The 27,649-nt window shown below is 42.8% G+C and overlaps 1 protein-coding gene across 2 annotated transcripts in view; it reads left to right on the forward strand.

Annotated features, from left to right (window-relative positions):
• LRP2 (LDL receptor related protein 2) overlaps nucleotides 1-27,649 on the forward strand; it is a 179,069-nt gene that overhangs the window by 45,622 nt on the left and 105,798 nt on the right. For both annotated transcript variants that reach the window (XM_019553734.1, XM_019553736.1), the window contains exons 18-30: nucleotides 1,338-1,468; nucleotides 2,336-2,473; nucleotides 4,802-5,083; nucleotides 6,798-7,037; nucleotides 14,381-14,500; nucleotides 16,142-16,258; nucleotides 16,428-16,805; nucleotides 17,763-18,011; nucleotides 19,000-19,211; nucleotides 20,184-20,368; nucleotides 21,089-21,317; nucleotides 24,215-24,392; nucleotides 26,679-26,807. In XM_019553734.1, coding sequence (XP_019409279.1) covers nucleotides 1,338-1,468; nucleotides 2,336-2,473; nucleotides 4,802-5,083; nucleotides 6,798-7,037; nucleotides 14,381-14,500; nucleotides 16,142-16,258; nucleotides 16,428-16,805; nucleotides 17,763-18,011; nucleotides 19,000-19,211; nucleotides 20,184-20,368; nucleotides 21,089-21,317; nucleotides 24,215-24,392; nucleotides 26,679-26,807 — 2,588 coding nt within the window. The remainder of the gene's footprint in view (nucleotides 1-1,337; nucleotides 1,469-2,335; nucleotides 2,474-4,801; nucleotides 5,084-6,797; nucleotides 7,038-14,380; nucleotides 14,501-16,141; nucleotides 16,259-16,427; nucleotides 16,806-17,762; nucleotides 18,012-18,999; nucleotides 19,212-20,183; nucleotides 20,369-21,088; nucleotides 21,318-24,214; nucleotides 24,393-26,678; nucleotides 26,808-27,649) is intronic.

Consider the following 27,649-nt stretch of genomic DNA (forward strand, 5'->3'; position numbering starts at 1 on the left):
GACTGCTTGTAAAGCCATGCCAGGAGTCCTGCAATGACCTCAGCCAATTCCCTTAGTACTCTAGGGTGGAGATTATCTGGACCAGCTGACTTGAATACATCCAGTCCCTCCAGAAGTTCCCTAACTAGTTCCTCACTAACCCTTGGCCCAGGTGTGCCTCCCCTGGGGCCTGAGCGGGGCCCAGCGAGGGGGTGACTGTTCCGGTCCCTGCTTAGGAAAATGGAGGCAAAGAAATCGTTAAACATGTTAATTTTGTCATCTGGTGTGACCACCAAATTTCCTAATGTGTCCTGCAGGGGCCCCACATTACCCAGAACCTTCTTTTTACCCCCTGTGTATTTAAAGAAGGACTTCTTATTGTCCTTAATCTGGGAAGCTAGTCCCAGTTCCATCTCTGCCTTGGCCTTCCTGAGTGCCCCCGATGTCCCCGAGCAACCGCAGTATAGTCCTCCCTGGTGATGGCCCCTCCCTTCCATTGGGTGTATGCCTCCGTTTTAGCAAGAGACATTCCCGGATGCTTTTTGTGAGCCATGGAGGCTTGTGTGCCCTCCTTCTCCCTTTGATCCGTGTTGGGATTACCTCCCTCTGGGCTTGGAGGATTGTCTCCTTAAGGAGCAACCACTCTCCTTGGACACCTGGCTCCCCTCCCCTCTGGGATCTCAGTGCTTTCCTGACTAGTCCCTTTAGTGCATTGAAGTTTGCCCTCCTGAAATTTAGGGCCGCTGCCTTACTACAGGCCTTTGCCACCTTGCGCTAGATGGTGAATCCCAGAAGGCAATGATCACTATTGCCCAGGTGGTCGAGCACCCGCAGCCCCCTCACCAGGTCATCTCCCGTGGCCAGCACCAGGTCCAACAAGGTGTCTCCCCTGGTGGGGCTGTGCACCTCCTGGGTTAGATGGAGGTCCTGCACTCTGGCTAAGAACCTATGTGAGCGGTCAGATCTGGCTGACTGCTCTTCCCAGCAGATGTCTGGGAAGTTCAGGTCCCCCATGACTACGACATCCTTAGACTTCACTACCTCAGTGAACTGACCTAAGAATTCTTGGTCGAGCTCTTCCCCTTGGTTGGGAGGTCTGTAGTAGACCCCCACTGTTAAGTCTCTTTCCCCTTGACTGCCTTGTATTCTAACCCAAAGCACTTCAGAGTGCCCTTCCTCTGATTCTTTGTTAATTGATGAGGATGGGTATTCCTCCTTAATGTAGAGTGCCACGCCCCCACCTTTCCTTCCTATCCTGTCCATCCTGTACAGCGTATAGCCCTTGACATTCACCACCCAGTCCTACCCTGTTTATAAAAATGTAAATCTTGGTGATAAAACATTTTTATTATTTTTAGGGCTTTAAGGCTGTACTGGGTTGATGCCTTTTTTGATAAAATTGAGCACAGTACCTTTGATGGGCTAGACAGAAGGACTCTTGAACGTATTACACAGATGACTCATCCATTTGGCCTTACTATCTTTGGAAGTGAGTATAACATTGAAAAATGTATCTATTAGAAGAACATATAATCATCAGAGATTATATATGACAAAATAATGTGCAGTCTTTTGAGATAAAGATTTCTATAAAAGACAGTGTTGACTTGCAATAGAATATATTCCGTGGTGTTTACTTATTTTGAGGACTGCTTTTTGTATGTTTGTATGTAATCATTTGAGAATTTAAATGATCAGTTCTGTGGATCTGTTAAGCCTGAACTAAGAATTACAGCTGCTAAAAAGCATGACTGGGCAGGTGCAAGATGGATAATGTGCTAATACCCGAGAGGTTTCATGTATGGTCAGCTTCCATTGACCTCTCAACATGTTCAGAAACTTACCAGTTTGTCTTAATTGCTTGTAGACTATTTCCTAATATTTGCCAAGAATGGCTCAAACAAAGGAAGTAAAGGTATCAGAATGTGGCCCATTACAGCATTAAGCAGACTCCTCTGCAAAAAATCATCAGGGACTCTGCAAAGGTTTATTATAGCAAGCTGTCTTAAAAGTTATATTAGAAATTGAAATGGCACAAGGTTGAATACATTCTGATGTAGAATCAGATCTACATTTTTTGCATAGCTGGTCTTGTAGGGCACTTTGGATTTTGGTTTTCTGGGCTGGGTCTACTTCTAATTAAGACATTTCTACAGATTTTGTAATAAGTCCATTTATGGAATTTTGTCTGTAATTGTATTCTGTGATTATTTTGTACTTGCTGCCATTTTTCTCCTTCATATTTTTCCTAAAAAGAGTTAGATCTGAGAATTCAGTTCGATTTACATGACAAGCCTCTGGCATTGTTTGATCCCATGTTATATTTTAACTAAGTACTAAATGTCTTCCAATACAGGTTATGCATACTTTACTGACTGGAGACTTGGAGGAATAGTTCGAGTGAGAAAATTGGATGGAGGAGAAATTACTATTATTAGGAGAGGCATTAGTAATATTATGCATGTTAAAGCATATGATGCTCATTCCCAAATAGGTAAGTTAGTTTATTGTACTTATGGAAGAGGGAGCAAAGGACAAATCATTTTCACTGTTCCCTTTTAATGTTAGCCCCTCCAGATCATAACTGAGACACTTCAGGGAAAGCAGTGTAGGGTTTTGCCATCACCAACAGTAGTATTTAATCTAGCATTTTGTGAATGTGTGAGGCTTTGATTGGGTAGTTCTCTCCTTTAATAGCTCCTTTAAAAAGGATTAAATTATGGCTTAATTACATTCTAGCCAATTTTAACATTCATTACAATCTAACATTTCTGCTTTCACAGAGGATATTTTATTTAAACTATGCTCCTTATCTGTGGTGAAATCTTGAGGATTAAGCTAAATACTAGAAGTGTGCAAAACAGGCTGTATTTGATTCGGATTCGGCTCAAATCGGGGACAGTGATTCGTTTAGTTGATTCATATCACTATCCCTGATTCAATTCGACCAAATCTGAATCTGAAGATTTGATGCTGATTCAGAGAATCAGCGATTTGGTCATAGACACATCTTTAAATGTTTTTTCTACATACCTCAAGGTACCAGGTGTGGCTCGTGAATGCTGCGATGCTGGGGCAGATGGAGCATCCCACAGGAGTGTGGAGGGACACCCCACATGCTTGGCAGTGAACCCGGAAGTGGGCCAGGAGTACTTCTGGTCCACTTCTGGGTTGACTGGGGAGTGCACTGGGGGCTCCCCCATGGCCCCTGACTCGGTGATTGGCCGTGGGGGGACCCCGGGTGCCTCCCCAGACCAGTCGCTGAGCTGGAGGCATGCGGGGGGAACCCCCCCACTGTGCTCCCCCTCCGACCCAGAAGTGGACCAGAAGTGCATCTGGTCCACTTCTGGGTCTGCTGCTGAGCACTCTGGGGCATGCCCTGCACTCCTGAGGGATGCTCCACCCCAGCATTGCAGCATTCATGAGCCCTTGCTACCTTGAGGTATGCAGAAAAAACATTAAAAGCTATGCCTATGTCCAAATCACTGAATCTTTCCTAATCTCTCTGAATTGATTTGGAGGGTTCCAATTTGATTTGGAGAGATTAAAGGGTCTCCTGATTCAATTTGGATTTGGATATTTGGCCACCGAATCTCTGCCAAATCAAATAGGGGACCGAAACTTTACACAGCTCTACTAAATACTTTGTAAATCTTACTGTACTGTTCTTTAAATTAGCACTTTTCATGGCTAAGACTTTCTTTCTCTCTTTTCACTCATTTGAATTATGTTCTTGAACTTGTTTGAAACTTTGCAGTAGTTAATATGCAGTAACATCCAACTCATGTAGTAAACAGCAAAATCTTGGGGTGGGGTTATATAGTGTGCATCTATGGATCAAATCCCACAGTTCTCACTCAAGCAAAAAATCCCAATTGGCAGCATTCATATCTTCCTGTTTCCAGGCAGCTACAGAACTGAATCCAAAATAAGTAGCATGCTGTTGGATGTCTTTCTCCTAGGAGAAATCAGTTATAAAACTGTCTATACTACAGACCTGTTTATTATCTTATTTGTATCATTGTAACCCTTCAGACTTCAGTGAACTTAATCTTAATTTGCACTGGTATAAATAAGATTAGAATTAGCCCCTGTGTCTTTGTATAAAACACTAGTTGCATGCTGGTCATCTGCAGAGGTCAGGGAGGAATATTTTCCCCCCCATGAGTACTAGAATACTAGTGATGTCTTTCCCTCCCACATTGACCACAGATAAATCTGGTGGAGGTGGGAGGTGAGAACGGAGTTGACTGTGGTGCCTGGGTGCTTTTGCCAGTCCTCAGAAAATTCTGAGGTTCTTGGCTGGAGGAGCTTGCTCTTCCACTCAGAGTCAGTTGCCAAAATTGCAGTCAGGAAAGACTTTTTTCCCCTTGCATTGAATTGGCAAGGACTGTGTGGTTTTTGTCGTCTTCTGTAGTGTGGGGCATGGTCCTCTTCCAATAATTTTCTGAGCATATATTAAATCAAAGTGCTTTTCTGCCATTACAGTGATAAAGCATTGGAGGTGCCCTTGTCCCTCCTTATTTTACCTGCTCCTCATGGAGAGTGCTCCTGGTATTTCTAGTTTTGTGGTTATAGGTGAAGGCTTCAAGTGGTAGTTTTGAAGGATTCTTTGGTTAAATGGTTACTTGCAAAACACAGGACACTGGATCTGATGGCCCAGGAGGCTACTTCTAATCCCATGTTCCTAGTACCCAGATCATTCTGGTGTACATCAGTAATTATTTACAGTACATATTGGATTTGAAGGTAAACAATGTATTTTGAGAGTTTGCAAACTTAAATACTGAACTTGTATCAATCTGTTTCTACATTTCTTTAGGATCTAACTATTGTAATAGAGGGACAAATCCCAATGGAGACTGCAGCCATTTTTGCTTCCCAGTGCCTAATTTTCAGAGAGTTTGTGGCTGTCCATATGGTATGAAACTGGCTGCCAATCAGCTGACATGCATTGAAGATCCATCAAATGAGCCACCTACTTTGCAGTGTGGTTCATATTCATTTTCCTGTGGTAATGGAAGATGTGTGCCAAGGCACTACCAGTGCGATGGCGTTGATGATTGTCATGATAACAGCGATGAACAAAACTGTGGATCACTAAGTAAGCAGTCTTTGTCATTTATGGTTAATAATACTTGTACTTCCAAAAGCTTTTGGTGGCTGCTTTGATTTGAATAAGCTCCCCAGGTTTCAGGTGTTGATCTGTGGACAAATCTTGAAGTCTTTCTTCATGTGTTTAGTTCCATTGAAATTAATAGAATCACTTACATGAACAAGGGATACAATGTTGGGATCCTATTGCTAGGGATTTACTGAATTCGAAGTGGAAGTGGCCTGTGTTGCAGCTCCTTTAATTTGATCTTGCAGGTTCCCTGTGCACCCTCCTACCCCCTGCAGCTGATTGGTAGAGGGGTCCCAGTAGCCCTGTTGCTTGTTGGTGACTGGACAGAGGCAATAATGGTGCAATATTTAAAACCAAAGTTTCCACATCAGGAGTGAATGATGGGACCTCTCTGTCAATCAGCAGGGGTTGGGGATGTGTGTGGGGGAACCTGCAAGATTAAAGAAGCTGCTGCTCAGTCCATTCCACCATGAATTCTGTAGGTCCCTCCCTATAGCTCATGCGAAAATATACAAACATCATTAGTCAGAATATTTGGGTTAAAATGTCACAAGGATGGTTTTTTTTAGGTAATTTCCTTTATTTTATGGATCTCATAATAATAACAGATATAGCTGTTTGTGGTAGTTTAGCATTTCTGCTTCCAGCTAAAATTAGAAAGGGCATTGTGGATATTTTAAAGTAACAGTTTAGCTCTTTTTTCCAAGAGTAAAAGTTAATACTTGATTTGGTTTAGCATCCAGGTAGTTTTTGCCTAGGTTTTCATTTTATCAGGCTAGGTTCTCCCAAGCCTGTTTGCTGTGCTTTGTTTCTCTCATTCTTCAGTAAAATAAATTAAGCATGGTTTTTCAGCCACTATTTGTAGCCTTATTGCTGTAAATCTGGTCAAGCAGACAAACAGTTTAAATATGCTGAGAAAAATAAACTGAGAGTAGTAGGAGAATTATTATGGATGATATAATAGAGGTAAGATATTGGACTAATATGACATATTTATTTTATTGTCAAATTCAAGGCTAATTCCTCTTTATAAATCATCACCAAGATAAAAAGCTGGGCTGATTTCCCCATCCCCCGTGCTAGATTTAGCCAGGGGCAGAGAGTCAGCGGCTGATCGAGAGCCCAGGTGGGCTGACTCCCTGGCCCTGGCCCGATCTAGCAAAACATCAAAACAGAGTCAAAACAGCTTTACTGTTTCAACAAAGCAAAATGGAAGAGCTGTTTCAAATCAAAATGAAATTGAATATCAAAATGAAATTGAATATGAAACGCTGTTCTGTTGAAACCTTGAAACTCAAGGTGAAATGGAACGGTGCCGTTTCGCACAGCCCTAATAACTGAGTGTAGAATCTGGCTCTGTATTGCTAGGTTATTTTAGGACAACTAAAATGACATTTTAATTGACAATGAAGGAGTAGACAAAATAATCAGATTAGCAAATGGTCTTGCTTCTTTTTTTATATTGTTTGGAAATATTTTTGAAAATCTCCACATTTTAGTTTGTTAGAAATGATTTGACATTTTAAAAATTGCTTTAAAATGCATTTCTTAGTATTACTGAGATGTTCTTATTATGGACAATTGTTTTATGTCGATTTTAGATGTGACACAAGTGTATTTAGAGTCCTGAGCAGGAGGAGGGTAGGTTTGGGCATCTCTGTATAGACTTTCTAACATTTTGTTTCTTGTTTAGACAATTCTTGTGCTTTATCAGCATTTACCTGTAGCAATGGACAGTGCATTCCAGGTCGCTGGCGCTGTGATAAACATAATGACTGTCTTGATGGCAGTGATGAACAGCATTGTCCCACACAGGGTCCTACTTCATGCTCTGTAACCTTGTTCACCTGTGACAATAGCAGGTGTATTCCAAGGATCTGGTTGTGTGATACAGATAATGACTGTGGTGATGGGTCAGATGAGAAGAATTGCAGTAAGTATCAGTATTATCTGTTTTTTCGTGTAGTATGTGTAAGTTATGTCTATAGCAATACCTATGTACACATGTATTGTTTCAAACCCTGCCCCCAGATTTGGTCTCATGTGCTCTTGAGACTGTGTTCCTGGGGTATGTTCTCACACCTTCAGGAGTGCCCTTTTAGCCCCAAGCCCCTCTCTGCTTTCTGCTGCTTGACCTGAGTTGCTCCAAAGGTTACCTCTATGACTGATGGTGCCTCAGCTTTACTTGACTCACTTGGGTCTTGCCAGGTCTTAGCAGAGGGCAATTTTCTGGCTAGAAGAATTGTACTCTTGTATGGTCATTTGCTCAGAAATTTTAGATCCCTTTTTCCCTAGAAGAAGCCTGCCTGTATGTTCGGATGCCCTGAAATCACACTTATCCTTGACAATAAGTAAGTTATAAAAGATAACGGAAAGATTTATTATAAGAACAATAGTAAACATAAGAGATATAAGAATAAACAAACAAAATATCTGAGTGATAATTTTACCTGTAAGATTCTTAAGTTTCTCCTCAGCTTAACAGGTTAGAAAACAATTGCTGCCTCTGACCTATCAGAGCATTGTGCAGTTTCTCGTCTCAGACTTACGCTCAGCTTGTTGGCTGAAGGCCTAAAGCAGGGGTAGGCGATGTTTTCAGCCACAGTGCTTAAAAAACATAATGTAAGGTGCTGGAGTGTTGGCATGCCACAAAAACAAAACCTGGGTGTGGGGGTACACACAGGATGTATTGCATATTTATATAGTTAATAATCATAAGTAGTGTTGTTTTTTTACAGTAAATACCAGATTTTCTAAAAGTTCTAAACCTGGTGACAGTAAATAAAACTTCATATACTATCTGTGTTGTTGTGTTTGTGGTTTTTTTGTTAAGCATGCTGTGATGAGCAGGGAAAAAAAGAGAAAGAGAGAAAGAGGGGAAAGAGAAAGAAAAGAGGAGAAAAGGAGAGGAGAGGGGAAAAAAGAGAAGACAAAAAAGAAAAAAGAGAAGAGAGAAAAAAGGGAAGAGAAAAAGACAAGAAATAGAAGAAAAGGAGAAAGGGGAAAAAAGAGGAGTGAAGAGAAAATCACTAATGACCTGGGTGAAAGCAGGGCCGGGTGGGTGGAGGTGGCCCGGTCAGTGCTGGGAGGGGTGGGTTCAGGTGTGCGGGGCAGGAGGCAGTGGCCCAGGTGCTGCTGGAGGGGTCACTATGGGGTGGGGTGGTAAGGTGAATTCTGAGGTAGCTATAACCCCCACCCCCCAACCCCCTTCTAGTGCCACCCCTGTGCACTGGGCTTCAGAGCCTCAGCCGGGCTTTGCGCCGGTGGTGGCTGCACCCCTTGCTCTAGGCAGACAGTGGGAGAGCAGCCTGAGACTGTGCAACCCCAGGTCTCTCCCCCACCATCTGCTCTGAGGCATGGGGCACGGGGGGGTGGGGGGTCTGGGGCAGCACAAGCCCATTCCCTCGGCTGGGGCAGCACAAGCCCATTCCTTCCACCCGGAGGCATGCATGCCGGTGCTGCCTCAGGCCCCTCCCTCATCATCCACCCAGTGGTGTACAGCCACCACTAGCTCAAACCTCAGCAGGGGCTGTGGAGCCTGGTGTACAGGCCACCACTAGGGTAGGGTTGGGAGGGATATAGCCACCGAAAAATTCACCTTAGCCCCTCCAGTGCTGTCTGAGCCATTGCCATCCACCCTGTGCAGCTGCCTGCCCCTCCCAAAACCACCTGGGCCATGTCAACCTCCCCACACAGTTGAGCCCACCCTTCCCTGTGCTGCCACTGCCCGCCCCATGCACCTGAATCTGTCCCACTCCCAGCTGCAGTGCAGTCTCCCTCCTAGGCACCCCATTGGGAAGAGGCTGGTGCCACCCCTGCTGCCAGCCCAGGCTCTGGGTAGTTGCTGCCAGCCAGGGTTTGTAGCAGAGCTTGCAGCCTCCCAGCTGTGTGCTGGGAGCAGCCTGGGCTCTGTGGCTGGCAGCAGCTGCCCAGAGCCTGGGCAGATGGTGACATGCCATGCTGTGGCACGTGTGCTGGGGGTTGCTAATCCCTGGCTTAAAGTAATTTGTTATACCCTAGAAGAGTAAAGGCAGGCAGTTGCTCGTATGGCAAGTCTTCAGTATGATTTCTTATCTGGCCATTCTGGAAAATGTGCAAATCTGGCAAAACATCTAGTTTCTGACCAGAACATGAGAAATAGAAGATTCTGGCAATTTACATACATTATCCATTGGATTATTGGGAAGCCAGAAGTGGACCCAGGATTTTACAAAGAGTGCATGGGACCAGCAACCAATGCTGCAGGGGTGGCTGCACCCCTGATCCCAGCTTTCTCCCTTCCTCTCCCCCTGGGGCAGACAGACTGTGCCATGGGAGCAACAGTCAGAGACTCTTAAGTTTCCAAAGCAGGTAAAATTCCCCCTTTTCCCCACTCTGCTCAAAGGCTCATCCCTCTTCCTCTACGCTTGTCCACCTGTTGCAGCTGCTGTCTTGACTGTCCTTGGGACAAGGGGAGCTCTAGAGCTGCTCCAGTCAGGCTGGGGGATGGGCTAAACCTGAGCATGGCACTAGTAGTGGCAGAAGACAAGCTAGTTCCCCCTCCCCACACTTGCCACCAGGCAGGGAGGGGTAACCTACCTACTTGCTGCTATCCTAGGCTTGAGCCCAGTCCTACACAGCCCAGTTGGCGAGGGAAAGAAGTTCCCTTCACCCCCAGAATAGTGGCAGTGGCAAGCAGGGAAGAGAGTGGTAAGCAGGGAGAGGGGAGATGGGGAAGGGATATGAGGGGACATGAATCTGAGCATGGAGAGAAAGGGAGAAGGGAATTCTTACCCTCTTTGGTGACTTAAAAAGTCCCTTGCTTCTGCTGCTATAGTGTGGTCATAAAGGGGGCTGTGGCTGTGCCACTGCACCTGCTCTGGAACTGCCCCTGTGAGGACCCCACACTATGTAGACAAATTCCTGGCTCCCAAGGGTGTATCTGTTTACCAGACCAGAAGTCCTTTCTGATCTAATTTTGACCAAGAGAATATTTACATCCTCTCTGACATACAGATTATGACTCCAGTATCCTAAAGGTGCTGTCTCTCATTTCATTTCCCCATTGTGAGAAGTTTCCTTCCCTGAATTGCCAGGTATCATTTTTGCTGGTGTCTCCTTTTAAAACATAAATTCATCATTGTCTCAAAGGGCCTAGCTCATGTGTCTTGGACCACTTCCATAATAGTCTATTTAACGGACCATTAAACATACCCATGTCAGGTGCTAATTCTCTGATTACTTATCAGATTATAAAGGCTTGAGATACATCAGGTGCAAAACTCATTGTTTAGAAAGTGTCATCTAAAAATCATTATCATGTTATGCCCTTTTATAATGTATAAGAAATATGTTTATATCAAATACCACATTTCATATAAACATAAGGACGATAAGACTAAACGCAGCTTGGCAGACACTATATCAGTAAAATGAATTAAAAATGTGCATGACATTCCTTGAATACCTCAAAATACAGTGGGTTAATGGCAGTATATATGTATATGAGAACAATAAATTTGTTCAGAAAGAAAGAACTGATATGGGACTTGGAATAATATCATGCCATCGTATGTGACATGGACCAAACATTCATTGGAGCAGTTTCTGAAGGACAGGGGGAGCTGCTGCTTGGGTCCCTTTAGAGAATCATAAAAACATGAAAAATTAGGGTTGGAACCTCCTGATCAAAGTAGGATATCCCTAGCTGTGTCATTCCAGCCAAGGCTTTGTCTACCTGAGTCTTAAGAACCTCCAAGGATGGAGATTCCACAACCTCTCTGCATAGCAGGTTCTAGTGCTTTTACTACCCTTCTAGTGAGAGAATTTTCCCAGTATCTAACCCTAGTTATCCCTGGCTGCAGCTTGAAACCATTGCTTCTTGTTCTGTTATATGCCATTAGGGTTGTGCAAAAAGGGCCCTATTTGATTGGATTCAGTTTTGACCCATATTGGGGACAGTGATTCAATCCGGTGATTCAGATCATGGTCCCTGATTCCATTCAGCTGAATCCGAATCTGAAGATTCTATGCAGATTTGGCGAGAGATGAATGAGTGATTCAGACACAGGCACAGCTCTAAAAGTTTTTTTTCTATATACCTTGAAGTAGCAGCATGGCTCATGATCACTGCAGTGCAGGGTCACCTCTCAGCCTTCTCTTGTGGAGGCTAAAGAGATCTAGGTCCCTCAATCTCTCTTGGTAGGGCTAGGTCTGTAGGCCCCTAACCATATGTGTGGCCCTCCTCTGAACTCTCTTGAGGTTGTCCACATCCCTTTTGAAGTGCGGCACCCAAAACTGGATGCAGTACTCCAACTGTGGCCTGACCGATGCCACATAGAGAGGAAGTATCACCTCCCTGGACCTGTTTGTCATGCACCTGCTAATGCATGATAAAATGTGAAGATAATTTACCGATCACTTCATCACATTGGTGATGCAAAGTTCAGTCCCTGATTTGATTCAGCAGAGATTCAGTGGATTAATCTCTGAATCAGGAAACCCTTTAATCTCTCTAAATAGAATCAGAAACCTCCGAATCAATTCGGAAAGATTTGGCAATTTGGACATAGACACAGATTTAAATGTTTTTTCAGCATACCTCAAGGTTGCAGGTGGCTTGTGAATGCTGTGATGGTGGGGCAGATGTAGCATCCCACAGGAGCATGGGAGGCTCCCCAACATGCTCGGCAGCAAACCCAGAAGTGGACCAGAAGCGCTTTTGGTCCATTTCCAGGTCCGCCGGGGAGTGTGCTAGGGGGCCCCCCCGTGCCCCTACGGCTCTGTGACTGGTGCCTCCTGGATCTGGAGGGGCACCTGGGGTCCTCCTGCGGCTGAACACTGAGCTGGGAGGTCGTGGAGGGCCCCTACCGTGCTTCTTGGAGGACCCAGAATTGGACCGGAAGTACTTCCTGTCCACTTCTGGGTTCACCGCTGAACACATGCTCCTGTGGGACAGTCCATCCGCCCCACAATTGCAGCATTCATGAGCCATGCCCAGTACCTTGAGGTATGTAGAAAAAACATTTAAAGCTGTGTCTATGGCTGAATGGCTGATTCTCTGAATAAGCATCAAATCTTCAGATTCAGATTCGTCCGAATCAAATCAGGGACAGTGATCTGAATCGATGAATTGAATTACTGTTCCTGATTTGGGCCCAATTTGAATTGAATACAGCTCATTTTGCACACCCCTAATTAATGACTCATGTTCATCTTGGTGCCAACAATGAGTCCAAGATCCCTTTACACTGTTGTGCTGCTGAGAAGATTCTCCCTCATCCTGTAAGCATGCTGGTGATTCCTTCTCCCTAGATACAGCACCTTGCACTTGTCCTTGTTGAACTGCATCCTATTCTGTTCCATCCACCTTTCCAACCTATCCAGATCCACCTGGATTCATTCCCTACCCTCTAGTTTGTTAACTTTACCCCATAATTTGGTATCATCTGCAAATTTGGACAGAATACTTTCCACGCCCTCATCCACATCAGTGATGAAGACATTGAACAGCACAGGTCCAGGAACCAAGCCGTGTGGGACTCCACTGCCCACACCCTTCCAGGTCAATATTAACCCATCCACCCCCCCACCCCGGATGTGACCCATAAGCCAGTTAGCCATCCACCTGACCATGTAATCATCTGCATCACAGCTGCTCAGTTTATCTGTCAGAAGAAAAGTTTATCAGTGACAATAGGGAGAATTGTTGTTAACATACTTCTAGAAACTCTTCTTATTACCCTTCACTTCCCTTGCTAGCTGCAACTCCAATTGCCCTTTGGCCTTCCTGATTTCATCCCTGCCTGCCTGAACAATATTCTTACACTTCTCCCTAGTCGTTTGTCCAAGTTTCCACTTCTGCTAAGCTTCCTTCTTCTGTTTGAGCTCACCGAAGAGTTCCCTGCTAAGCCAAGCCAGTCTTCTGCCATACTGGCTAGTCTTCCTGCATATTGGGATCTTCTGCACTATCAATAAAGGTTCTTTAAAGTACAACCAGATCTCTTGGACTCCTTTTTCCCTCAGACTGACCTCCCAGGGGATCCTGCTCATCAGTTCCGTGAGTAACTCAAAGTCTGTTTTTCTAAAGTCCAGGGTCCTTACTCTGCTGCTCTCCTTCCTTCCTTTCCTTAGGATCCCAAGCTCAGTCATTTCATGGTTGCTGCTGCACAAGTTGCCATCCACTTCTATATTCCTCACCAATTCTTCCCTGTTTGTGAGCAGCAGATCAAGGTGAACACAGCCCCTAGCTGGCCTTTCCAACACTCGCACCAGAAAGGTGTCCCAAACACTCTCCAAAAACTTCCTGGATTGCCTGCACACTGCTGTATTGCCCTTCCAGCAGATGTCAGGGTGATTAAAGTCCCCCATGAGAACCAGGGCTTTTGACTGGAAAACATCTGCTAGCTGTTTGATGAAAGCCTCATTCACCTCATCCTCCTGGTCTTGTGGTCTATAGCAGACACCCACCATAACATCATCCTTGTTTCTGTTCCCTCTGACCCTAACGCAGGGACTTCCAACAGTCCTATCTCCAGTTTTATACTGGAGCTCTGAATAATCATACAGATCTTTTACATAAAGCGCAACTCCTCTTCCTCCTGTCCTTTCTGAATAGTTTGTATCCATCCATGACAGTGCTCCAGTCATGCAAGCTGTCACACCGAGTCTCTGTTATTTCAATCTCATCTTAGTTCTGTGACATTATGTTGTAATAGTTCCATGTGAGGGAACCTGTGGCAGTACAAGAGCAACAAAACCACTTAAACTTGAACCCTGCTTCATCCAGGTAAGAGTTGGGATGATTTAGCTCACTTGTGTTGCTTGGGTTTGTGCATATGTAGCAGTTACAGCATAAGAGCTGCTGTGTGTTCAGAAGGATCAGCTTCCCCCTCCCCTTTGAGTCCACTCCATGTCTGTGCCCCTAGTTAACACTGAAGCATCAAAACCAACCGACAGTACAAAGTAGTCACTTTTATGTGGCCAGAGTACTGGGACACTTGTACCATCATTGAAAGAATGCGTAATCCCATCCTTTGTTGTTTACAAAGAAACCAAGGCCCAAATGCTGCAGACATATATATATTTTGAAACATACATGTTATGAGAGAACGAATGGGGCAATTGACTGTATGTGTCTTACAACAATTATGCCAGTTGACAATGTGTACAGCATGTACAAGTATGTGCTCAAGAAATGTATATGTCTTTATGTTCTGAATATTGTACTGGATCAAGGAGAAAAGGAGAAAGAAAACCTCTTTATTCATTCATTACTTTATGTATTTTTCTTAACAGCCTTCACAGGGACATGTGAACCCGGTCAGTTTCAGTGCCCTGACCATCGTTGCATAGACCCACTTTATGTTTGTGATGGGGATAAGGATTGTGTAGATGGGGCAGATGAGCATGACTGTGGTAAGTGTAATTGCCCCCACTGTATCCCCTTAGAAACAAAACCTTCCCATGGAGCAGAGAGGAAGCAGGAATCACTGCTCCACAGCAACCCATATAGCATTAGACTTCCTATTCAGAGGACCTAGTAGGAGAAATGTTGCATCTGGAGCAGCTCCATCTTATTCCCAACAAGGATCTGCACTTTCATGGTTTGAAAGAGTCCAGAGATACTCGAATGGACAATACACAGTTACATTAATAACTGTATGTATGAGGACAATTACAAGAGTTTCATGCACCAGGTTGGCAGTTAAACCTGGACTTCTTTGTGCTCTTTCTTGTGTACCCACAGAAGAGCTGGGCACAATCTGCCCTTTAAAAAGTTATAGCTAATGTGACATGCTCTGACCCTAGAAGTAGCTAGGGTACTCCTGTGATTCACACTCCCAGGGTGTTCTCACACCTTCACCTCCAAACCCCTCTCTGCTGTCTGCTGCTTGACCACCAAGAACAGGCTAAGATGCTTCAGAGGTCACCTCCCTGACCTACAGCACCTCAGCTGTGTCTGTCTCATGCAGGCTTTGCTAGCTCTTAGCTCAGGGGACTTTTCCAGCTGTAAGAGTCACGCCCTTGTCTGGTTATGTGGTCAGAAAATGTTGATCCATCCTTCTGGAAAAGAGGCCTGCCTGTGTGGTCAACTACTCTGACATCACAGTGAACACTGACAACAATAAAAGATGACAAAAACATTTATTATAAAAATAAAAACAAGCATAACAAATCACTAGCTATATTCTGAGATATAGACAGAGTTATAAGAATCCACAAACAAAAGAACATATCAGAACAATAACCTGCTCTTACCTTGCATCTTAAATCCAAGACTGCAGTTTCAGCTCAACATTTAGCTGAGGGACTTCACTGTTTCCCTGTGCCCCAGGAAAACTAGAGACCCCGTCATTCTCTCCAGGAAAAAAATTAAGTACAATTTTTATCTGGCCATTTATATACATCACCCTTTGGATTTTAGGGAGCCAACGTTATGCATATAAATTCCTGCCCTTCGTACAAGGTGCATGTGTTTTCCTAGACCAGGAGAATGTGTACATCCTTTCAGATATGGAGAATACTAATCCTGTATTTCTAAGATGCTGCCTCACTTACTTACTCCACAGCAAGAAATATCCTTCCACCCAATAATCTGAATAGCTTGGTATTATTCCTATGGCTCCTTCTTTTAAATTGTAAATTCATCATTCTCTGGAAGGGCCTGGTAGCTGCACCTCAGAGCACATCTGTCTGAAAGGGAGATGAGTAAATGACTCATGTCAAATGCTAATTCTTAGCGATTCTTCTTCTTCAGGAATTCAGGCTGTGAAGCTCTCATGGATGCCAAAGAAACTCATAGTTTATCACTTGAAAGTCATTATTGTATCATGCAATCCTGGTCCTATTATAACGTAAACAATACCTTTTATGACAAATACCACAGTGCATATAAATATAAAGACAATAAGGCTAAATACATCTTGACATTACCTGTCTGTAGAGATCGCACCTGCCACCTTGAGTAAAACAAACTTAAGAAAACATGCATGATACCCTATGAACTCATCAAGTTCATGACAGCTAATATAATACTGTACTTACTTTTTATTGTAGTGTATAACTGTACTGCCTCAGAATTTAAATGTGCAAGTGGAGACCAGTGCATCCGTACTATTTATCAGTGTGATGGTGTTTTTGATTGCAATGATCACTCGGATGAAGCTAATTGTCGTAAGTACATTAGAGTGTGTGAAACTTCCTGTCTATAGCCTTGATTGCAGCTTGTTACAGTTTCCTAGGAAGGAAATTGATTTCCTTCCTTTGCACCTATAGAATTAGACCTGAAGTATTTGTCTGAAAATATAAATACTTTCTTGACCACTCTACATTACTATTTCAGCTACAAGACCACCAGGAATGTGCCACCAGAATGAATTCCAGTGTCAGTCAGATGGCAGTTGTATTCCTTCTAATTGGGAATGTGATGGCCATCCTGACTGTATAGATGGTTCAGATGAACATCAAACGTGTCCTGCCAGGACCTGTGCTCCCTCTCTTTTCCGCTGTGACAATGGAAACTGCATCTCTCGAGCATGGATCTGTGATGGTGACAATGATTGCAGAGATATGAGTGATGAGAGAGACTGTCCAACTCAGCCTTTCCGGTGCCCCAGTTGGCAGTGGCAATGTCCAGGTCACAGTATTTGTGTAAACCTGAGCAAAGTGTGTGATAATGTTGCGGATTGTCCTAATGGAGCTGATGAATCCCCACTGTGTAGTAAGTTACCATTTAGCATATAGATTAGATTGGGTGGATTAGAAACCCATGTGCTGTATAATGCAATACACTAGTTCACAGCAGCACATGCTGCATAATAACAACATTTCTAGAATGAACTCAGAAATGTATTGGGGTTCAATAGGAAACTTGGTGAAGCGTGAATCTCAGACGTACAAATTGCAACTTCCAGCAAAAGGGCATGACATGAATTAATTGCACATGATTGTGAGTCCAGTCCTGCCTCCAGTTACGCAGACCAAACTTACATCAACTCCAGCAAAGATTTTGTTTTGTATAGGTGTGTAAGAATAGGCTAGCAGTGCATGGGGTCCTGAATACATTGACTTCATAAAAACTGATTTTAATCAATGATGCTTTAATTGAAAATGAAATTTGTTCCCCTTTTGTATTTCCTTGATGTTTCTAACTTTAAAATCAGGAAGAAATTCTAAGCCCTATGTCTAGCTGGAATTTAATTTTATGTTGATTATGTCTGTTGATTTTCACTCAGTATAACTTTCTTTCTTTCCTTCCTTTCTCTCTTTAATCAATGCACACTCTCAGATGAACCCCAGCCAGGTATGATTACAAAATATATCTTAGATTCTTGTATACTAATATTATTTTAGATTCACATTTTATGGTGATTATGTAGATAGATGATTTATGTACTTCCAGCTAACTTATTTATTCTGAAACTTTAAAAATACCCTTAGATTTAGAATTTATTCTATGGCATAGAGTAAAAAATATTACTTGGTTTACTGTCACTTTTGTGAATTTGATATGTATTATATTTTAGGATGCTGATAGAAGATCTAGCAACTAAATAATTTGGAGCTTTGTGGGTGTGTTTTGAAAGTAAAATTTGGCTTCTAGTGGAAATGTATGGCATTGACCTCAATATGGAAAGCTTTAACAAATATTTGCTTGTTCCCCACAACACCATTTTAGATCAAGAGAGCTGCTCTGACAGCAATGCTGGCTGTACTCATCAGTGCATTCAAGGGCCCTTTGGAGCTCAGTGTACATGCCCATTTGGATACCAACTTGCAAATGACTCCAAGACCTGTGAAGATATCAATGAATGTGATCCTCCAGGCTTTTGCAGTCAGCATTGTTACAATGAAAGAGGATCTTTTAGGTGTTACTGTGATGAAGGGTACATTTTAGAAGCTAATGAAAGGACTTGTAAAGCTGCAGGTGAGAAATACTGATAAATCCTAAGAAGTAAACAAGATAGGTACTGTCCAGTGTGTCAGGCATACAGCTATTTGCATAAAGATTATAAAATGGACATTTTAAGTAATATTAAAGCAGCTAGTTGTGAGATTAGCTAGTAAGTAAGTATTTATAAAGTAGATTTTTTACAAAGAACCTTGAAAAAAGAATTGCTTGGTTGTGGCATCCAAGTAATTAGTACCTTGTACAATAATGATGTCACCTATGGCTAAGTGGAGGTTAGACAGACACCTGAGTGGTAGGATTTAGTCAGGGGTGATCTTGGCTTGAGCCAGGACTAGATGACCTCATGAGGTCCCTTCCAACCCTGCTTTCATATGATCCTATGTTTGAATAAGAAAATCTGGGTTTAATATGCACTTGTTAAACTGAGTACAAGGAGGTCATTTTACCTAGGGCAGAATCCCATTTTAGCTGTAATAATATTGAAATAAATCATCAAGTCTAAGGACAAAATGATGAAAACACTTGAGGCATCAACTGTTGTTAAGGTTTTGGTATATTTTTTCTCATGCCTACCCAAAAAAGTTTTGTGTTAAATAGGCATAACACAGACTAAAGAGACGTGGTATGTTTTCTTCTCCTAGCAGGATATTCCATCAGGGGTTGGTTACGGTTTCTGGCAGGGCTGGGAACGAACAAGCTTGGGGCTGAGGCAGGCTACTCCTGGGACCTGGCTGCCTCCACTGAATCTTCCTGCTGCCTGCTTGTAGCATGAAATGGGCAGAGTCCTTCTTCCACTGAAGCCCCCGCTGTCTGGCTGTGGTGTGATGGTATGGCAGAGGCTCCCGCTGCTAACTGCTGCCAAAGCCACAACTCTGCAAGGCAGATCCAAAGGGTCCATTGGCCAGATCCAGCCCTCAGGCTGTAGGTTGCTGTCACTTGCTCTAAATATTTTAGTAAATTTCTATTGCTTGGCTTACCTGTATTAATTTCTTTTCTTTGATAGAGTCTGGGAATCTTCTCTTATTAGTGGCGAGCCGTAATCAGATTGTTGCAGACAACATCACCTCTCAGGCACACATCATTTATTCTCTTGTTCGAGATGGGAGGAACATAGTAGCTATTGATTTTGATTCAGTCACAGATCGCATCTATTGGTCTGACACTACACAGGATAAAATTTGGAGTGCTTATAAAAATGGAACACAACGAAAAATAGTAAGTCTTTAGTAATAATAGAAATATATTCTCTTTCTTATCATTGAGTAAAGGGACTGGAAGAGACTAGATTTTCAGTTAACAAAAATTTAAGAGGCAGACCTCTAGTTATTGAAATGAAAAGAAACTTCCAGAAAGTGAAGCTGCATTATATACAAAAGTCTGAAGGAGAAACTGTTATTAGGAAATTTACATGTGTTTACACACATGTGCACCCACATGCTTATACACTTATTCATGTGTGAGATGAGATAATGCTACTTTGGGCATATCTACATGAGATGTTTTACTGCACAGTAGACTCATATACTGTGCAGTAAAGCACCACCATTTATATGTGTGCAACATTTACTGCACTGTAAATTAGTCTACTGCTACTACTGGTAGGTACAGATAGTAGATTAACCACACAGTAGTTAGTGTGCAGTACTGCACTGCTGTGAAGCCCCATGCGGAGGGAGCTGTGCTGGCTTCAGGGGAAGCTGTCTCCCATCTCCATGCACATGGGGACAGGTGCTCCCCTTGGCTGGTATGGGGGGCTGAGCCAGGCAGGAGCAGCCTTGGACTGGGCTGTTGCCATTGGAAGCAAATCTGTGCCTTGCGGGGTGCACATATAGATACGTTTCTGGGCACAGTTTAATGCACATTATATTACTGCTCAGTAACCTTAATTGCACGTGTGGACACACCCTTTGACTACTACTTTCTCAGCACTAGATTGTAAATCTGTATTGTTGCTAGTGTGCTGTTACTCATTTGAGTAGTTTCACAGAGGTCAGTAGGATGACTCAGGGGAGTAATTTCTTACCAGTTGAAGGACTGGGTTTGCATTCTGGCCTTCATTCTGTATGAGAAATCTAAAGAGTGAAGGTCATTTGCCTTTCCTATATCTATTGTGTTTTATGATATGTTATTAATATTTAATTTGAAAGAGTGATACCTTCAGAGGAACTAACTTTTTGTTTTTAATAGGTATTTGACAGTGGTGTCACCGTGACTGAAAGTATAGCGGTAGACTGGGTAGGTCGCAATCTTTACTGGACAGACTTTGTTCTGGAAACAATTGAAGTCTCTAGAATGGATGGGAACCACAGGACTGTGCTGATTAGTGAAAATGTAACAAACCCAAGGGGACTAGTGTTAGATCCCAGAATTGAGTAAGATGTTTTTATGTTTTTGTTTTGAAAAAAATATGTTTTCATAATGATTAAAGTAGAAAAATAATTCCATTGTTTATCCAAATGTAATATTCAATACCCATGCTCATTGTAATGGTAAATTACAGGGTCCATATATAGGCAGTTTTGAGTTTAGTAATCTAGTTCACTCATAAGTCTTGGTTAATTCAGACAGTTTTATCCAAAACATTATTTAACACAGCATTATAGTACTTTGTTTCATTTTAATAAGCTGTCTTGATTATGTAAAAATAGATGTTATAATATGTATCCCTGGAGGTTATGTTGTATAATTTTAAATAATTAAGTTATTATTTAAAGAAAATTATTATATTATATTATAATGTTTATATAATGTTATAGTACATAGTTTATATAGCTACATATTGTATAACATGATGTGGTTATATGGCACAAAACTGGGTGTCTTGGAAACACGTGTGATTATAAAGTAACTTCAAGTTACCAGTTAATAGTTTAAAATTGCAATACTGTTTTAAGAAGAGGTTCACTGGGAAAATGTTATGGGTCTACTTCATACTTTGGAAGAAATTACTGTTCAAACTGTTTAAACTGATTGATTTCAGTTACTTTTACTGCATTGTAACTTTTTAAAAAGTATTGTTTCTATTTAGGCTAACATTTCTTAACAGCCAAATGTTTTTTCTCTGATTAATTACCAGAACTTATTTTTTGCAGTGCTCATGTGATGTTCTGGACAGACTGGGGCCGAAATCCTCGAATTGAAAAAGCTAGCATGGATGGGACAATGCGAACAGTTATCATTAGTGATAAAATCTACTGGCCTAATGGACTTTCCATTGATTATCCAAATAAACTGCTCTACTTTGCTGATGCTTATCTTGATTATATTGATTTTTGTGATTATAATGGCAATCACAGGCGACAGGTGGTAGCGAGTGATTTGGTAAGAGTAATAATGAACCCTTGACCCATTTCCAGCTGTGCTATGACAGTGCTGTCTATATGATCTCTATTACAACAGTGTCAATGCCTTGCAACTGTCCTCAGAATACCTCTGTGAAGTAGGTGAACTCATTTTACCCTTAGTTTATGGATGGGAACTGAGGCATAGAGTTTATGTAATGTGTCCAAGGTTATATAGGAAGTCAGTGACCGAAGTAGGAAATTCAATTAAGTGCTCACAAATCCTAGACTAGTGGGGACTAAGCACCGGCTGTCTAGTGGGGACTAAGCACTGGCTTTCTTCCCTGCTTTCTGGCCCTAGTTGTATGAATTCTAAATTCATAATCAACAATGAGCTTGGCTTTAAGAGCAACATATTACCCTACAGTGTAGTCTATGAAAGGTAAAGATACATCTTGCCATCCAGAGATATCCAGGCATCACTATAACATCCTGCTGGTGTAGCTAAGCCAGGGTAGCACCTCCCCAGTGGGAGCCTCTACTCACTGGGCACTCAGGAGGGCTGGGGCAGCTCCATGGCTGGATTGTCTTTCTAGGCAGCCCAGGCAGCAGTGGCTTGTTCCAGCTGCTGCCACTGCTGGCCCCATCTGCGTGGTGCTGATGGGGACCAGCGTGCACAGCCCTGACCCGGCCTGTTTTGTGGCTGCTCCAGACTTGCCTACACTGAGCAACAGCAGTAGTGGCAGTGGCTGGACAGAAATTGTTGTTGAGCACGGGGGGGAAAAGCAGCCCCTCTCCCTTTGCCATTACTGGGCCCTTCCTGCTTCAGCTGCCCAGAGCCCGTGCCAGGCTGCTCTGTGTCTCTGCTGCCATTGCCACCACCTCTGGGCTGCCCAGTGGGGCAGCAGTGGCAGTGCAGAGAAGCTGCAGGGCATTCCCAGATGCAGGCTCTGGGCAGCTGCAGCAGGAAGGGCAAGGCAGTGGCAAGGGGGAGGGGTGTCTTTTCCCTTGTACTGAGCACCAGTTTCTGCCTGGCTGCTGCTGCTGCTGCTCCTCAGCTTGGGCAGGTGAGTCCAGAGCAGGCGGTGGGCAGGTTGGGGCTGTGCATGTGAGTCCCCACCGGTACTACAGGGCTTGGGCCAGTGGCAGCAGCAGCTGGAAGGAGCCACTGCTGCCTGGGCTGTTTGCCCAGGGGGTGGCAAGGCACACCATAGCTGGATGGTGCCTGGGCCAGGTGGGACCAAGAGACCTGCTGTGGGCCAGACAAAGACTCTCCATTGGCTGGATTCAGCCCACAGGCCATATTTTGCTTACCTCTGAGTTAAGCTCTCTCTGCTGCTTGTAATTGCTATTGAGAGAAGCACACATGCTAACCAGTTTTGTGAGTAAAGCATTTCAGGGTTTTTTGGGGTGTGCAAACTGTGTTTCATCTCTGTTTGAAGTGTGTTCCAGCATGGTAGCAGCACATATCTACTACCATATTTGAGTTTGTCATTGAGCTCTTGCCTATATCTCTTCATTGTATGCCTTGCTGTTTGTATCACAGCTTTGTCTTCTTTACTGCCTGCCCACACTTTATGCAGGTTTTTAAGCACAAGAAGGATTTTATTTAGTACTAAACAGAGTTAGTACTAGTGTCATTAGAATCCTACGTATAAGTAGGAATACATATATGATATTCCTGTATGTGCTAATAAGACTTATACACATAAATACTTGCATATAGAAACAAAAATCTTTCCTCTTATATGGGATAGAAATGTCATCATAATCTATACTTGAACGATGTGCATTCAGCCAACTTTTAATGTCTTTTGTACTCAAGATATATTCTGTGTCTTGTTGTGAATCACATTAATTAATTTTTTTGGGCAGCATAATTCCAAGTTTTCAGCTAATTTTTCAGCTAAATCTTACTGGATAAGTAAGATTTTCAAGATTCTTTCTAGCAGTAGGTCACCCACTTCAGATGGGGTTTGTGTAGTTCTCGGAGAGAAGTCCCTAAAGGAAAATGTGAACTTAATCGGAGTAACTTCAGAGAATGCAGTTTTAATTTTTCAGTACAAATGATAACTAAATATATACCAGCAATAATAGCTGACTTTAGAGCAGGGGAGGCCACTGTGTGGCACACAAAACCTTCTCATGTTCATTTAGTTGATAAAAGCGTGGACGGGGGCATGTGGACATGCATTTGTGTGTTGGGGGAGCCAACTTTTTCTTCGTGTGGTTTTTTAGTTCTTTTTTATTAAAGTTACAGTGTTGATAACAGTTGCCATGTTGTGGCTCACATGAAGTCAAATTCTAGTTATTCAGTTGCAAAGGTGAGGGGCTGGATCCTCAGCTGGTATAAACAGGATGGTATATATAACTTCATTATAAGTCAACAAAGATGTGTAGACCAACAGTAGTTGAAACTGGGACCCAGTTTTTCTATGACAGGATAAACCAGTTCTTGTAAAATGGGAACTAGCACCATTTGTAGCCTTTACCTCAACTCACACTCATGCTAATTTTTTAAATAAGGCTTGGGTAAGCAATCCTCTCCAGCAGCCCAGTAGAATACAGAGGAGGTTTCAAAAGTAGAAAGGGTGAAAAGTTAGGCACCAAACTGCCATATATTTTTCTGTTTGTGCCTTGGAAACACTGTACCTACCTATTTATCCTCCACACTAGCTTGCAATTTTCAACAGTGCTGTTGATCACCCAGACAAGCTTTTTCTATTGAAAAACGTATTTCCCCATAAAAGCAATTGGCACCTTTTTGTCAGGGGAAAGTGTGGATCATTTGTACATCACCTGAAAGATATCTGTTGGGACACAGCTGCTGTGTTTTTCACTGTGCTCAGCTCAGTCACTGTGCTGTGTGATATTTCAACACAAGCTTTAGATGATAATACCTCTGGGACTAAATTGGTCAATGTTTTTTCTTTTTAGATATTACAGCATCCACATGCTCTGACTCTCTTTGAAGATTTTGTTTATTGGAGTGACAGATACACACACCGAGTCATTCGGGCCAACAAATGGCACGGAGGAAACCAAACAGTGATTATTTACAACATTAACCAGCCTTTGGGGATTGTAGCAGTCCATCCTGTTAGACAACCAGGTGGTAAGTCAAACAAAATAACTTCAGCAAAACAAAAGCAAACCCTACAGGTTGCTTATTAATAAAACACTATGAATCATGCGTGTCAAGATATGTTCTGTGTGAAAATAAACATATAATTTATACTGCTTGCAAGCTATTGAAGGTTGTTCCAGTCCATCGAAACTGTTGAATGACCTGGTAGTAATTAAGGCAAGCTAGCCTTGGTAACACAAAAACAAAACTGACAATATGCATATAAGGAACTGGTCTCTGGAGTTGCTTTGCTATCAGTGTTTATCTGGGGTTGGGGTAGGAGATGTGCTAAACCTCTACCCTTCCTTATCTTGCAGTAAGTGGTTCTTGTGGCTATGCCTTTCCCTTGTAAGAACAGTAAAGCCTGTAGATAGTCTGTGTTTATGCTTGTCTTCATAGTGTCACTTTACTACAATATGTAACTGGTTCTTGTTAACGTCTTTTGAACTTTACAGTAGGTCTTTTTTTATGATTGTATTGTATCCTTGAGTTTCTGTGCCACTTAGAATAAGCTCCTGCTGCTACTTGGCAGTGGTGGTTACAAAATATGGTTTAATGATGGCTCTTTCTGGGAACTCCATAAGAACTTTAGTGGCAAATTTGTAACAAAAAACTAAATTATCAAACTTGCATGGATAGTAAAAAGCAGTGATCAATAGGGACTATGCTTACTTAGGTCCTTTGCAATTTAAAAAAAAGTTGCCTTGGATTTTTCAAGGGGCCCAAGGAGTTAGCCACCCAGCTACCAGTAAATTTGAATGTGATTTGGGTGGCTAAGTAAAGTGGAACACAGATTTTCTGTCTGGGTGTTTCACAGCCTGTTTAATTTGTAGTGTGTTGCTGAATCAAGGATGAGGCACTTAGCTGTTTGCTGTGACTTTTACCTCAAAGGGCACTGAATCTACACTCCACTGGTGCACAGCAATGGGTCCCACACAGTTGATTGGAGAAGCATTGGCTTTTGAAATAAAGCTGGAGTGGCTCAGTGGTTCCACATAGCAGCTTGCTGTGGCTATACATTTTCTCGGATAGTTTGCAAAACCTCATCTTTGCAGACAGCTAAGGAAGCTAACCTTACGAAGAATCAAAGTTCTATATAATCCCTTTAGGCTCCCTAAAAAGTGCCAAACTTGATGACTAATCCAAACATGCTAAATTCGCTACTATTGACAAGGCTAAAACATGAGAGAGAATCCTGTAGCTCTCCATGCAGTGCCTGAGGTACCAAAGATACAAAATGAAACATAATGAAAGACCAGCATGTTAACAGTCTTGTTGCTGTAATACAGTGGTTCTCAACCTTTGTAGACTCCAGGCATCCCTCACTGGACTCAAGGCACCCCTCATCAGATTCAAGGCACCTCTTGGAAAATGCCAGCTCCTAGTTTTCACTCATTTTTTCACTACAGAAAAATTACAGAGCAATTCTTCTGTTGGGAAGAACTCAAAAAGATCACAGCAAGTAGGAATGTTTTTGATATTGTGGATTCCTATTTGAAATCTTTGGGTGTGTCCAGACAAGTGCACATATGTCTTATGTGTGGTGCTGCACACTTGTGTGCGGTGCTGCACACTGTGTGTGCTGAACATTCAGGCATTCCCTGCATTGCTATCTTTGCTGGGGGGTAGGAGGGTTTGACACTGGGAGATCCCAGTGTCAAAAAAATCCACACCTAAAATTAGTGGGGTGGCACACATGGCAGCAGTGTGCTGTACCGAAACTAGAGCCTGGGCAGCTGGAGCCATACTCCAGCTGCCAGCCAGGCTCCCTGCTGCCAGATCACTGTGGCTACAGCCCCTGGAGGCCCCCAGGACCCCAGGTAGGGCTGCTGGGGCCAGCCCAGGTGCTGGCCCCTGCTTCCTACCCCACCCAGGGCAATGTCATGCACCAGCATGTGCATGCGCAGACGTTCCTCGGGGACAAGTAGCAGCTGCACATATGTTGGTGTTTGTCTCTGGGAAAACACTTGTTCCCACTCTTGGGGATGCACCCTTTGATTTTACCTGTGAATCATATGTAGGTGTTTACACACCTAACAGAGCTAATATGGCATGGCACCCTTGAAAGGATCTCATGGAACTCCGGCTGAGAACCACTGCTCTAATAGCAAAGTGATTCAGTGTTGTGGTGGCTGTGCATGTGGTTTCTGATCTAGATAAATACAAAAGTGGATATAATACAGTTTTGACTTTAAGAGCAACAAATGGAACTTCATCAGTCTGTTACTGTATGGTTGCATTTAAACTTTACTAGAGCTTTCTGTTTACTCTTAGGTATCAATTCATGTGCATCAGCTTCCTGTAGCCACCTCTGCCTGCTTTCTTCATCAGGACCACGATTCTATTCTTGTGCCTGTCCTTCAGGATGGACACTTTCCCCTGATAATGTGAACTGCATGAGAGGTAATGAGCTGTGGAAAAAAAGGGTATTAGATCACTGAATCCATGCCTCTGCCAGTGTTGGAGGCAGTGCACACAACTGATCATTGTTCATGGAATTTATATCCTTCACTTCAGGCTGATTGCAAGTCAGAAGCCTGGAATATAGACTTTTGTTTAGATATAGGGCTAGTTTTTTGGAAGTGCTCCCTGCCAGGGTTTCAGATGCTAAGCAGTTAGATTTGTTTTTGGGTTTTTTTGTTTTTTTAAAGAGCTTGACTACTTTCTAGGCATTTTGAAACAACCCAGATTTTTAGCTCTGCTCTGCATATCATTTTTTATTTTTGGGAGAAATATGTCTGGAAAGAGTTACTAATTGCTAATAATTACTGAATATTCATAGCTTGTCATAATTGTAAATATCTGTCAGTAAGCCTGATCCTAAGATTTGCATTCCTATGGAGGTAAGACACATGACTGGAGGGGATCACCTGAGGCATTAAATTACTGCCTGGCAATCTTTATTGTAAGATCCCTTTCATAAACTGACCCAGCTCTATTTTATCTTAAAACTTGTTAGGTTTCTGGTCACAGGAGCTCCTCACTCCTTTTATTTGTTACAATCCTTTTTCACATTTCTTGCCTAAATCTGTTAGTGGCCAGTATATACCCATTTGCCCTTGTGTCAACACTGACCTTTAGCTTAAGCAGCTCTTCTTCCTCTCTGCTGTTCACCCTCCTTATATATTTATAGAAAACAGTCATATCCCTTTTCAGCCTTTGATTCCAGTTTTTTTAGGGCATGTCTGTACTTTGGCACTGGCTGGTACCAGGGACACTGGTGCTGAGCATGCCCTGCCGACTTA

The sequence above is a fragment of the Crocodylus porosus genome, unplaced genomic scaffold (genome assembly GCF_001723895.1).
Source record: "Crocodylus porosus isolate Cpor-Errol unplaced genomic scaffold, CroPor_comp1, whole genome shotgun sequence".
Classification (NCBI taxonomy): Eukaryota; Metazoa; Chordata; order Crocodylia; family Crocodylidae; genus Crocodylus; species Crocodylus porosus.